Below are 14,005 nucleotides of genomic sequence, written 5' to 3' on the forward strand. Positions count from 1 at the left end.
GATAGCCTTTAGAAGGCTGACCTGGCTGAATGATAGCCTTTAGAAGGCTGACCTGGCTGAATGATAGCCTTTAGAAGTCTGAATGATAGCCTTTAGAAGGCTGAATGATAGCCTTTAGAAGGCTGAATGATAGCCTTTAGAAGGTTGAACTGGCTGAATGATAGCCTTTAGAAGTTTGAACTGGCTGAATGATAGCCTTTAGAAGGTTGAACTGGCTGAATGATAGCCTTTAGAAGGCTGACCTGGCTGAATGATAGCCTTTAGAAGATTGAACTGGCTGAATGATAGCCTTTAGAAGGCTGAACACACACACACTGAACTGGTAATGGTAAAGTCATACAACATGTCTTTCTGTAGATCAGGATGGTAAAGTCATACAACATCAATCTAGCTATTTTACATAGCAGCTAGCCTGTCATCTGATACAACTCCAAAAACTATCAATATCATTCAGAGCTTTAAGTAAATGCAGGATATATCCTTTCATAATGGGCTTATAATCATCAACACCAGATAGTATTGAAATGAATAATACTATAGGCCTAACACCTCACAAACAAGGATTGATCAGCATTTTCACAGGATATTTGGTTAATAATTACATAAACAATGTTAATATAATAACATAATATGATAATATAGTTAACTGCAATACTACACTATATAGTAATACTAAATAATAATTTGGCAGGTGCTTATATTTGTCCTATTTTATGATACTATTGTTAACTGCAATACTATATAGGCCTAACACCACTCAAACAAGGATTTGTCAGCATTTTCTAGAAAACCCAGCAGAATAATGCTTGACTTGCATTTCACATACTAGACTACATGATGACATCACCCAACCGGAATCTCCAGAACTCATACCATGTGAAAGACCGGATGAAGATCTGAGTCATACCTGCCAAACATCGGGACTACCAGCTATCATCTCTTGTAGAGATGTGAGCACTAAACACTGTATGGTACTCAGCGGTTATGTCCCAAATGGCACCCTATTCCCTTTTTTCTGCTCTTTTGCACCTCAGTATCTTTACTTGCACATCATCATCTGCACATATATCACTCCAGTGTTAATGCTAAATTGAAATTATTTCGCCACTATGGCCTATTTATTGCGTTACCTCCCTAATCTTATCTCATTTGCACACACTGTATATAGATTTTTTCTATTGTACATGACTGTACATGTATTTATCCCATGTGAAACTCTGTGTTGTTGTTTGTGTCGCACTGCTTTGCTTTATCTTGGCCAGGTTGCAGTTGTAAATGAGAACTTGTTCGCAACTTGCCTACCTGGTTAAATAAAGGTGTTCTCAACTTGCCTACCTGGTTAAATAAAGGTGTTCTCAACTTGCCTACCTGGTTAAATAAAGGTGTTCTCAACTTGCCTACCTGGTTAAATAAAGGTGTTCTCAACTAGTCTACCTGGTGAAATAAATGTGTTCTCAACTAGCCTACCTGGTTAAATAAAGGTGTTCTCAACTAGCCTACCTGGTTAAATAAAGGTGTTCTCAACTAGTCTACCTGGTGAAATAAATGTGTTCTCAACTAGCCTACCTGGTTAAATAAAGGTGTTCTCAACTAGTCTACCTGGTGAAATAAATGTGTTCTCAACTTGCCTACCTGGTTAAATAAAGGTGTTCTCAACTAGCCTACCTGGTTAAATAAATGTGTTCTCAACTTGCCTACCTGGTTAAATAAAGGTGTTCTCAACTAGCCTACCTGGTTAAATAAATGTGTTCTCAACTTGCCTACCTGGTTAAATAAAGGTGTTCTCAACTTGCCTACCTGGTTAAATAAAGGTGTTCTCAACTAGCCTACCTGGTTAAATAAAGGTGTTCTCAACTTGCCTACCTGGTTAAATAAATGTGTTCTCAACTTGCCTACCTGGTTAAATAAAGGTGTTCTCAACTTGCCTACCTGGTTAAATAAAGGTGTTCTCAACTAGCCTACCTGGTTAAATAAAGGTGTTCTCAACTAGCCTACCTGGTTAAATAAAGGTGTTCTCAACTAGCCTACCTGGTTAAATAAAGGTGTTCTCAACTAGCCTACCTGGTTAAATAAAGGTGTTCTCAACTTGCCTACCTGGTTAAATAAAGGTGTTCTCAACTAGCCTACCTGGTTAAATAAAGGTGTTCTCAACTAGCCTACCTGGTTAAATAAAGGTGTTCTCAACTAGTCTACCTGGTTAAATAAAGGTGTTCTCAACTAGCCTACCTGGTTAAATAAAGGTGTTCTCAACTAGCCTACCTGGTTAAATAAAGGTGTTCTCAACTAGTCTACCTGGTTAAATAAAGGTGTTCTCAACTAGCCTACCTGGTTAAATAAAGGTGTTCTCAACTAGCCTACCTGGTTAAATAAAGGTGTTCTCAACTAGCCTACCTGGTTAAATAAAGGTGTTCTCAACTAGCCTACCTGGTTAAATAAAGGTGTTCTCAACTAGCCTACCTGGTTAAATAAAGGTGTTCTCAACTAGTCTACCTGGTTAAATAAAGGTGTTCTCAACTAGCCTACCTGGTTAAATAAAGGTGTTCTCAACTAGCCTACCTGGTTAAATAAAGGTGTTCTCAACTAGCCTACCTGGTTAAATAAAGGTGTTCTCAACTAGCCTACCTGGTTAAATAAAGGTGTTCTCAACTAGCCTACCTGGTTAAATAAAGGTGTTCTCAACTAGCCTACCTGGTTAAATAAAGGTGTTCTCAACTTGCCTATCTGGTTAAATAAAGGTGTTCTCAACTAGCCTACCTGGTTAAATAAAGGTGTTCTCAACTAGCCTACCTGGTTAAATAAAAAATAAAAATAAATAGTGCACTACTTTTGACCAGAGACCTATGGCACCCTATTCCCTGATTAGTGCACTACGTTTGACCAGAGACCTATGGCACCCTATTCCCTGTATAGTGCACTACGTTTGACCAGAGACCTATGGCACCCTATTCCCTGTATAGTGCACTACGTTTGACCAGAGACCTATGGCACCCTATTCCCTGTATAGTGCACTACGTTTGACCAGAGACCTATGGCACCCTATTCCCTGTATAGTGCACTACGTTTGACCAGAGACCTATGGCACCCTATTCCCTGTATAGTGCACTACGTTTGACCAGAGACCTATGGCACCCTATTCCCTGTATAGTGCACTACGTTTGACCAGAGACCTATGGCACCCTATTCCCTGATTAGTGCACTACTTTTGACCAGAGACCTATGGCACCCTATTCCCTGTATAGTGCACTACGTTTGACCAGAGACCTATGGCACCCTATTCCCTGTATAGTGCACTACGTTTGACCAGAGACCTATGGCACCCTATTCCCTGTATAGTGCACTACTATTGACCAGAGACCTATGGCACCCTATTCCCTGTATAGTGCACTACGTTTGACCAGAGACCTATGGCACCCTATTCCCTGATTAGTGCACTACTTTTGACCAGAGACCTATGGCACCCTATTCCCTGTATAGTGCACTACGTTTGACCAGAGACCTATGGCACCCTATTCCCTGATTAGTGCACTACTTTTGACCAGAGACCTATGGCACCCTATTCCCTGATTAGTGCACTACTTTTGACCAGAGACCTATGGCACCCTATTCCCTGATTAGTGCACTACTTTTGACCAGAGACCTATGGCACCCTATTCCCTGATTAGTGCACTACTTTTGACCAGAGACCTATGGCACCCTATTCCCTGATTAGTGCACTACTTTTGACCAGAGACCTATGGCACCCTATTCCCTGATTAGTGCACTACTTTTGACCAGAGACCTATGGCACCCTATTCCCTGATTAGTGCACTACTTTTGACCAGAGACCTATGGCACCCTATTCCCTGATTAGTGCACTACTTTTGACCAGAGACCTATGGCACCCTATTCCCTGATTAGTGCACTACTTTTGACCAGAGACCTATGGCACCCTATTCCCTGATTAGTGCACTACTTTTGACCAGAGACCTATGGCACCCTATTCCCTGATTAGTGCACTACTTTTGACCAGAGACCTATGGCACCCTATTCCCTGATTAGTGCACTACTTTTGACCAGAGACCTATGGCACCCTATTCCCTGATTAGTGCACTACTTTTGACCAGAGACCTATGGCACCCTATTCCCTGATTAGTGCACTACTTTTGACCAGAGACCTATGGCACCCTATTCCCTGTATAGTGCACTACGTTTGACCAGAGACCTATGGCACCCTATTCCCTGATTAGTGCACTACTTTTGACCAGAGACCTATGGCACCCTATTCCCTGTATAGTGCACTACTATTGACCAGAGACCTATGGCACCCTATTCCCTGATTAGTGCACTACGTTTGACCAGAGACCTATGGCACACTATTCCCTGTATAGTGCACTACGTTTGACCAGAGACCTATGGCACCCTATTCCCTGTATAGTGCACTACGTTTGACCAGAGACCTATGGCACCCTATTCCCTGTATAGTGCACTACGTTTGACCAGAGACCTATGGCACCCTATTCCCTGTATAGTGCACTACGTTTGACCAGAGACCTATGGCACCCTATTCCCTGATTAGTGCACTACGTTTGACCAGAGACCTATGGCACCCTATTCCCTGTATAGTGCACTACTTTTGACCAGAGACCTATGGCACCCTATTCCCTGTATAGTGCACTACGTTTGACCAGAGACCTATGGCACCCTATTCCCTGATTAGTGCACTACTTTTGACCAGAGACCTATGGCACCCTATTCCCTGATTAGTGCACTACTTTTGACCAGAGACCTATGGCACCCTATTCCCTGTATAGTGCACTACGTTTGACCAGAGACCTATGGCACCCTATTCCCTGATTAGTGCACTACTTTTGACCAGAGACCTATGGCACCCTATTCCCTGTATAGTGCACTACGTTTGACCAGAGACCTATGGCACCCTATTCCCTGTATAGTGCACTACTATTGACCAGAGACCTATGGCACCCTATTCCCTGTATAGTGCACTACGTTTGACCAGAGACCTATGGCACCCTATTCCCTGATTAGTGCACTACTTTTGACCAGAGCCGTATGGTTGCCGTTAGGGATGTGGCCAGCTTCTCAATTTACCTGAGAGAGACTAGTGCTCCAGGGAACAGTAGACTAATCGACCCTCACCTAGTACACATCCTCCTTTCAGGGATTATGGATTAGAACAATACTACTGAGGATTTATTTTGAGATTTTTTTACTCTCTTTTGAATGATTGACTGGATCCATATTTCCTTGGAAGTAGTGAGTGGCTGTAGACTCCTGCCTGGCCGCCCGGTCAAGGTGTACGGAATGACAAGCAGTAGTCAGTGGCTGTAGACTCCTGCCTGGCCGCTCGGTCAAGGCGTACGGAATGACAAGCAGTAGTCAGTGGCTGTAGACTCCTGCCTGTCCGCCCGGTCAAGGTGTACGGAATGACAAGCAGTAGTCAGTGGCTGTAGACTCCTGCCTGGCCGCCCGGTCAAGGCGTACGGAATGACAAGCAGTAGTCAGTGGCTGTAGACTCCTGCCTGGCCGCCCGGTCAAGGTGTACGGAATGACAAGCAGTAGTCAGTGGCTGTAGACTCCTGCCTGGCCGCCCGGTCAAGGCGTACGGAATGACAAGCAGTAGTCAGTGGCTGTAGACTCCTGCCTGGCCGCCCGGTCAAGGCGTACGGAATGACAAGCAGTAGTCAGTGGCTGTAGACTCCTGCCTGGCCGCCCGGTCAAGGTGTACGGAATGACAAGCAGTAGTCAGTGGCTGTAGACTCCTGCCTGGCCGCCCGGTCAAGGCGTACGGAATGACAAGCAGTAGTCAGTGGCTGTAGACTCCTGCCTGGCCGCCCGGTCAAGGCGTACGGAATGACAAGGAGTAGTCAGTGGCTGTAGACTCCTGCCTGTCCGCCCGGTCAAGGCGTACGGAATGACAAGGAGTAGTCAGTGGCTGTAGACTCCTGCCTGGCCGCCCGGTCAAGGTGTACGGAATGACAAGCAGTAGTCAGTGGCTGTAGACTCCTGCCTGTCCGCCCGGTCAAGGCGTACGGAATGACAAGCAGTAGTCAGTGGCTGTAGACTCCTGCCTGGCCGCCCGGTCAAGGTGTACGGAATGACAAGCAGTAGTCAGTGGCTGTAGACTCCTGCCTGTCCGCCCGGTCAAGGCGTACGGAATGACAAGCAGTAGTCAGTGGCTGTAGACTCCTGCCTGGCCGCCCGGTCAAGGCGTACGGAATGACAAGGAGTTTATGGAATGTTTATGTCTAACTCTTTGAAGGGTTACTGTGTTTTCTCTTCCCCCCTCCTCCTTCTCCTCCTCTTCCTCCTCTTCCTCCTCCTCCCCTCTCCCCTCCTCCTCCTCCTCAGACTTATTCTATTAGCTTCAAGGCTGACAGGTTTACTTCTAAATAAATTACATGGTCTTGGATTTGATAAATTCATCTGGACAGATAAAATTGATTGATTAAACAGTAAAAAAAAAATCTAACATCTGAATTCCTCCGCCTAGCTGCCCCTCAGAGAAATGAGATGACTGATGCAGAGAAAGAGTCCCCTAGCTGGATCTGAGTTTTAGGATGAGGGAACAACACTCTCTGTGGTAGAAAGAAACTACTAAATGAGTCATACTTTGATAGCTGTATTTGATATTCAGTCTTCAAGACATCAATAACACAAACACTATCAGACAAACAACAGCTACGGAGTTTGTTTGGATCTGACATCTTATTAAAAGCTAAAAAACACAGTGTAGCGATGTGGTTTTCAATTTCAATCTACTTGTTTTATAGCCTGATCCCAGATCTGTTTGTGCTGTCTTGCCAACTCCTTTGGTCATTGTGCATGAAAAACTAGGTAAGCCAATGACCACAGGAGTTGGCTATACAGCAAAACAGATCTGGGACCAGACTACTTGTTTAACTGACTTTAATACAAGGATAACAGGCACCGCCCATTGGAAATGTTGTAATGCAGTGGCCTTTAAACCCAACAGTTACAACCTGGTGTGCTCTTGGGCCTGTTAGACGATAGATTATGTCAGACTGCGTTAAGGCATGGGGGAATAATTCCATTGTTCTGAATCTGATACACCCCCTTTGGCATTTTTTCCTATTTTATTGTTTTACAACTTGGAATTAAAATTGATTTTTTGGGGAATTCTATTATTTGATTTACACAACATGCATACCAGTTTGAAGATGCAAAATATTTTTTATTGTGAGACAAACAAGAAATAAGACAAAAAAAACCTGGAAACTTGAGAGTGCATAACTAAATAGGAAAAACGGCAAGGGGGATGAATACTTTGTAGAGCAACCTTTGCAGCAATTACAGCTACAAGTCTCTTGGGGTATGTCTCTATAAGCTTGGCAAATCTAGCCACTGGAATTTTTGCCCATTCTTCAAGGCAAAACTGCTCCAGCTCCTTCAAGTTGGATGGGTTCCGCTGGTGTACAGTAATCTTTAAGTCATACCACAGATTCTCAATTGGATTGAGGTCTAGGCCATTCCAAGACATTTCAATGTTTCCCCTTAAACCACTCGAGTGTTGGTTTAGCAGTATGCTTAGAGTCATTGTCCTGCTGGAAGGTGAACCTCTGTCCCAGTCTCAAATCTCTGGAAGACTGAAACAGGTTTCCCACAAGAATTTCCCTGTATTTAGCACCATCCATCATTCCTTCAATTCTGACCAGTTTCCCAGTCCCTGCAGATGAAAAACATCCCACAGCATGATGCTGCCACCTCCATGCTTCACTGTGGGGATGGTATTCTCGGGGTAATGAGGGATGTTGGGTTTGCGCCAGACATAGCGTTTTCCTTAATGGCCAAAAGCTACATTTTAGTCTCATCTGACCAGTGTACCCTCTTCCATATTTTTGGGGAGTCTCCCACATGCTTTTTGGCGAACACCAAATGTGGTTGCTTATTTTTTTCTTTAAACAATGGCTTTTTCTGGCCACTCTTCCGTAAAGCCCTGCTCTGTGGAATGTACGGCATAAAGTGGTCCTATGGACAGATACTCCAATCTCCGCTGTGGAGCTTTGCAGCTCCTTTAGGGTTATCTTTGGTCTCTTTGTTGCCTCTCTGATTAATGCCCTCCTTGCCTGGTCCATGAGTTTTGGTGGGCGGCCCTCTCTTGGCAGGTTTTTTGTGTTTTTTTAATAATGGATTTAATGGTGCTCTGTGGGATGTTCAAAATTTCTGATATTTTCTGATATTTTTTTATAACCCAACCCTGATCTGTACTGATCCACAACTTTGTCCCTGACCTGTTTGGAGAGCTTCATTTATGAACATTTGAACATCTTGGCCATGTTCTGTTATAATCTCCACCCGGCACAGCCAGAAGAGGACTGGCCATCCCACATATGCTCTCTCTAATTCTCTCTTTCTTTCTCTCTCTCAGAGGACCTGAGCCCTAGGACCATGCCCCAGGAATACCTGACATGATGACTCCTTGCTGTCCCCAGTCCACCTGACCGTGCTGCTGCTCCAGTTTCAACTGTTCTGCCTTATTATTATTCGACCATGCTGGTCATTTATGAACATTTGAACATCTTGGCCATGTTTTGTTATAATCTCCACCCGGCACAGCCAGAAGAGGACTGGCCACCCCACATAGCCTGGTTCCTCTCTAGGTTTCTTCCTAGCTTTTGGCCTTTCTAGGGAGTTTTTCCTAGCCACCGTGCTTCTACACCTGCATTGCTTGCTGTTTGGGGTTTTAGGCTGGGTTTCTGTACAGCACTTTGAGATATCAGCTGATGTACGAAGGGCTATATAAATAAATTTGATTTGCTTAGTGGTGTTGCAGACTCTGGGGCCTTTCAGAACAGGTGTGTGGATATATACTGAGATCATGTGACAGATCATGTGACACTTAGATTGCAAACAGGTGGACATTATTTAACTAATTATGTGACTTCTGAAGGTAATTGGTTGCACCAGATCTCATTTAGGGGCTTCATAGGAAAGGGGGTGAATACATATGCACGCACCACTTTTCAGTTTTTTATTTTTTAGAAGTTTTTGAAATATTTTTTTTCATTTCACTTCATCAATTTGGACTATTTTGTGTATGTCCATTACATGAAATCCAAATAAAAATCAATTTAAATTGCAGGTTGTAATGCAACAAAATAGGAAAAATGCCAATGGGGATGAATACTTTTGCAAGGCACTGTAGGCATGTGGGAATAATTATATTGTAGCAAATCTGATACACAGCTCATTCTTCTGTTTGGTCTGACTCCATGGATGTGTTGCAAATGGCACGCTATATAGTGCACTACATTTGAGCCTATTCTCTATGGGCTCTGGTCAAAATTAGTGCACTATAAAGGGACTAGGGTGCCATTTGGGACACATCCCTAATGATTTGAATCATTCTCAATACTCCCTCAGCATTAAATATGAACTGTTGTGTACTTGTAGAGAATACAAGAAAACAAAAAATGTCATATTTAACTGAGGCCGGCTGGCTCTCTTGCTGGTCTGAGAGGAGGGGGTTGAGGTGATGGTAAGGGTTCCTGTGAAAAGTGTTCGTCTAATCTATGAATGGATAATAAACACTTGATCACAATCATTTAAAAAAAAAGCAGTTCATTGACCTTCATGTGTCTCCTTCTCCTCCTGAAGCGCAGCAGTTCCTTGTGTTGCCGAGCAATGAAGTTCACAGCGGCGTACTCAAGCAGGGCCGAGAAGACAAACAGGAGGCACACAGCCATCCAGATGTCAATGGCTTTCACATACGACACCTGCAATTGGGCAGAAGGACACGGTGGTAAGCAAGAGGAGGACAACAACAACTACAACACCAACTGACCTTGGAGTCGAAGATAATGTACAGTACCATGTCTATTCGGGAAATTATTCAGACCCCTTGAATTTTTCCACATTTTGTTACATTACAGCCTTATTCTAAAATTGATTAAATTGTTTTCCCCCTCATCAATCTACACACAATACTCCATAATGACAAAGCAAAAACAGGTTTGTAGAAATTTCTGCAAAACTGAAATATCACATTTACATAAGTATTCAGACCCTTTACTTAATACTTTGTTGAAGCACCATTGGCAGCAATTACAGCCTTGAGTCTTCTTGGGTATGACGCTACAAGCTTGGCACACCTAATTTGGGGAGTTTCTCCCATTCCTCTCTGCAGATCTTCTCAAGCTCTGTCAAGTTGGATGGGGAGTGTCACTGCACAGCTATTTTCAGGTCTCTCCAGAAATGTTCAATCGGGTTCAAGTCCGGGCTCTGGCTGGGCCACTCAAGGACATTCAGATACTTGTCCCGAAGCCACTCCTGCGTTGTCTTGGCTGTGTACTTAGGGTCATTGCCCTGTTGGAAGGTGAACCTTCTCCCCGTTCTGAGGTACTGAGTGCTCTAGAGCAGGTTTTCATCAAGAATCTCTCTGTACTTTCCTCCGTTCATCTTTACCTCGATCCTGACTAATCACCCAGTTTCTGATGCTGAAAAACATCCCCACAGCATGATGCTGCCACCACTGTGCTTCCCCGTAGGGATGGTGCCAGGTTTCCTCCAGAAGTGAAACTTGGTATTCAGGCCAAACAGTTCAATCTTAGTTTCATCAGACCAGAGAATCTTGTTTCTCATTGTTTGAAAGTCCTTTAGGTGCCCTTTGGCAAACTCCCAGCGGGCTGCCACATGCCTTTTACTGATGAGTGGCATCCACAATAAAGGCCTGATTGGTGGAGTGATGCAAAGATGGTTGTCCTTCTGGAAGGTTCTCCCATCTCCACAGAGGAACTCTGGAGCTCTGTCAGAGTGACCATAGGGTTCTTGGTTACCTCCCTGACCAAGGCCCTTCTCCCCCGATTGCTTAGTTTGGAAGAGTCTTGGTGGTTCCAAACTTCTTCCATTTAAGAATGGTGGAGGCCACTGTGTTCTTGAGAACCTTCAATGCTGCAGACATTTTTTGGTACCCTTCCCCAGATCTGTGCCTCAACACAATCCTGTCTCAGAGCTCTATGGACAATTCCTTCGACCTCATGGCTTGGTTTTTGCTCCGACATGCACTGTCAACTGTGAGACCTTATATAGACAGGTATGTGCCTTTCCAAATCAATTGAATTTACCACAGGTGGACTCCAATCAAGTTCTAGAAACATCGCAAGAATGATCAATGAAAACAGGATGCACCTGACCTCAATTTCGAGTCTCATGGCAAAGGGTCTGAATTCTTACGTAAATAAATAATAATAATAATAATAAATAATAATTTTCAATACATTAGCAAAAATGTCTAAAAACCTGTTTTTGTTTTGTCATTATTGCCACGTGAGTTGCGGTGGGCATTCTATGTTGTGTATTCTAGGTTTGATATTTCTGTGTTTGGCCTGGTATGCTTCCCAATCAGAGGCAGCTGTCGATCGTTGTCTCTGATTGAGAACCATACTTAGGCAGCCTGTTTTCCCACTATGGGTTGTGGGTAGTTGTTTTCTGCGTCTGTGTTTTACTATACAGAACCGTTTCGGTTTTCATTTATTTCTATTGTTCTTTTGTATTCTGTGTTCAGTTTAATACATTTATTATGGACACTTACCACGCTGCGCATTGGTCCGATATTTCATACTCCTCATCAGAGGAAGAAGAAAATCTTTACAATTATGGGGTATTGTGTGTTGACTGATGAGGACTAGAATAAGGCTGTAACAAAGGTAACAAAATGTGGAAAAAGTCAAGAGGTCTGAATACTTTGTGAAGACACTGTATCTGTATCTAATAATCCTATGATCATTGATTCATTCATTTGATGTCTGCTACAAAGACAACATTTTACTTCAAACTCTAAGAACTGTCCAGTACACAGTAGTCTGTCTGTACGGTCAATTGGATTGTCAGGACTCTGCTCTGCCTGGGCTAGTGAGATAGAGAGATGTATGGAAACCACATCTTTGACCTGGAAATAGGGCTAAAGCTAGACTGGGTTGGCTTGTCAGTTCAGCTGAAGCTCACTGTATATGACAAGTAAATGACCAAGCTGCCCTGGAATGCAGTTTAGGTGGCATTACACAATGCATGGTTCACAAGACATTGTTCAAATGATGAAAGTCAGCTGCCCGAGACAGACAGAGGCAGACTGTTTTACTTTTTTTCCTGGTGTCGTTGGATTGTGGGATTTCTAGTCTTCCACACTAGATCAGATATTTTGATGTGTTTTTTTCTTGTTGTTGTTTTACAGTACTTGATACATTAAAATGTTTCATTCTTCATCTCTTCCTATTGAAAGTAGAGCACAACAACGGGGGTTGGATGATAATGACAGCAAAAAGTAACTTTTCCGTGGTGGCTAGATTTCTTGAGTAAAGACAGAGTAAAGGGTGACTGAATGTTGTTGTCATTCAAAATGGCCCTCTCTCCTCTCCTTCCCTCCCTGTCACCAATGCACCGAGTCAGTGAGGCGTGGAAGAGGGCGAGCAATCTGTGCTGTGTGCACCTACGCTCAGCCGTGTTGAGTGATCATTATTGTGACAGCTGAACTGCATACAAATCACGGTTCACTTGTTCAATTTTCCAGAGAACATGAATCACCTAATGTCAACAAACAAAATGGGAGGATACTTTTCGAGGACATAATTATAAAATCATAGTCCATCATGCAAAGTCCCTCTTCCTTTTTAATCTGAAAATCCCATTTTTCTCATGTTGACTTAAGTTTGACCATCTAGGACAATAGACAGTGTGTGGTTTGTAGTTAATCTAGGACAATAGACAGAGTGTGGCTTGTAGTTCATCTAGGACAATCCTCACCTTGGGGAGGGAGACTCGGGAGCCGGAGCTCTGTGTTAGGGAGTTTGTCTCACCTTGGGGAGGGAGGCTCGGGAGCCGGAGCTCTGGGTTAGGGAGTTTGTCTCACCTTGGGGAGGGAGACTCGGGAGCCGGAGCTCTGGGTTAGGGAGTTTGTCTCACCTTGGGGAGGGAGGCTCGGGAGCCGGAGCTCTGGGTTAGGGAGTTTGTCTCACCTTGGGGAGGGAGGCTCGGGAGCCGGAGCTCTGGGTTAGGGAGTTTGTCTCACCTTGGGGAGGGAGGCTCGGGAGCCGGACCTCTGGGTTAGGGAGTTTGTCTCACCTTGGGGAGGGAGGCTCGGGAGCCGGAGCTCTGGGTGGTCATAGTGAGCACGGTGGTAATGCCCAATCCCACTCTGGCAGGTGCAGCGTCCATGTTGATCCAGAAGGACACCCAGGACAAAATGACAATCAGAAGGCTGGGGATGTACATCTGAATCAGGTAATAGCCCATCTGCCTCTCCAGATGGAAACGAGCCTCGATACAAGTGAACTTTCCTGCACAGACAGAGGAGAAGGCAGGGGTTCAGTATTGTAGAGGACACAGACAGAGGAGAAAGCAGGGGTTCAGTATTATACAGAGGACATAGACAGAGGAGAAATCAGGTGTTCAGTATTATACAGAGGACACAGACAGAGGAGAAAGCAGGGGTTCAGTATTGTAGAGGACACAGACAGAGGAGAAAGCAGGGGTTCAGTATTAAGGTGTGACACAAGATTAAAGATAGTTAAATAGGCAATACAGTCTATACTATGATATATTACAATATTATTACTACAATACAGTCTATATACTATGATATACTATGATATATTATATTATTACTACAATACAGTCTATATACTATGATATACTATGATATATTATATTATTACTACAATACAGTATATATACTGTGATATACTATGATATATTATATTATTACTACAATTCAGTCTATATATTATGATATGATATATTATAATAGTATTACTACAATACAGTCTATATACAGTCGTGGCCGAAAGTTTTGAGAATGACACAAATATTAATTGCTGCCTCAGTTTGTATGATGGCAATTTGCATATACTCCAGAATGTTATGAAGAGTGATCAGATGAATTGAAATTAATTGCAAAGTCCTTCTTTGCCATGCAAATGAACTGAATCCCCCAAAAACATTTCCACTGCATTTCAGCCCTGCCACACAGGTGTGAGTGTTGACGAGGACAAGG

The 14,005-nt window shown here is 43.5% G+C and overlaps 1 protein-coding gene across 12 annotated transcripts in view; it reads right to left on the reverse strand.

Moving 5' to 3' along the window:
• Positions 1-14,005, reverse strand: part of glra1 (glycine receptor, alpha 1) — a 116,107-nt gene that overhangs the window by 24,141 nt on the left and 77,961 nt on the right. For all 12 annotated transcript variants that reach the window (XM_090198841.1, XM_036943409.2, XM_090198839.1 and 9 more), the window contains 2 exons: positions 13,075-13,289; positions 9,588-9,734 (listed from right to left, as the gene is read on the reverse strand). In XM_090198841.1, coding sequence (XP_090054967.1) covers positions 9,588-9,734; positions 13,075-13,289 — 362 coding nt within the window. The remainder of the gene's footprint in view (positions 1-9,587; positions 9,735-13,074; positions 13,290-14,005) is intronic.

This window comes from Oncorhynchus mykiss, chromosome 14, assembly GCF_057628025.1.
Source record: "Oncorhynchus mykiss isolate SJ-2025 chromosome 14, ASM5762802v1, whole genome shotgun sequence".
Taxonomy (NCBI): domain Eukaryota; kingdom Metazoa; phylum Chordata; class Actinopteri; order Salmoniformes; family Salmonidae; genus Oncorhynchus; species Oncorhynchus mykiss.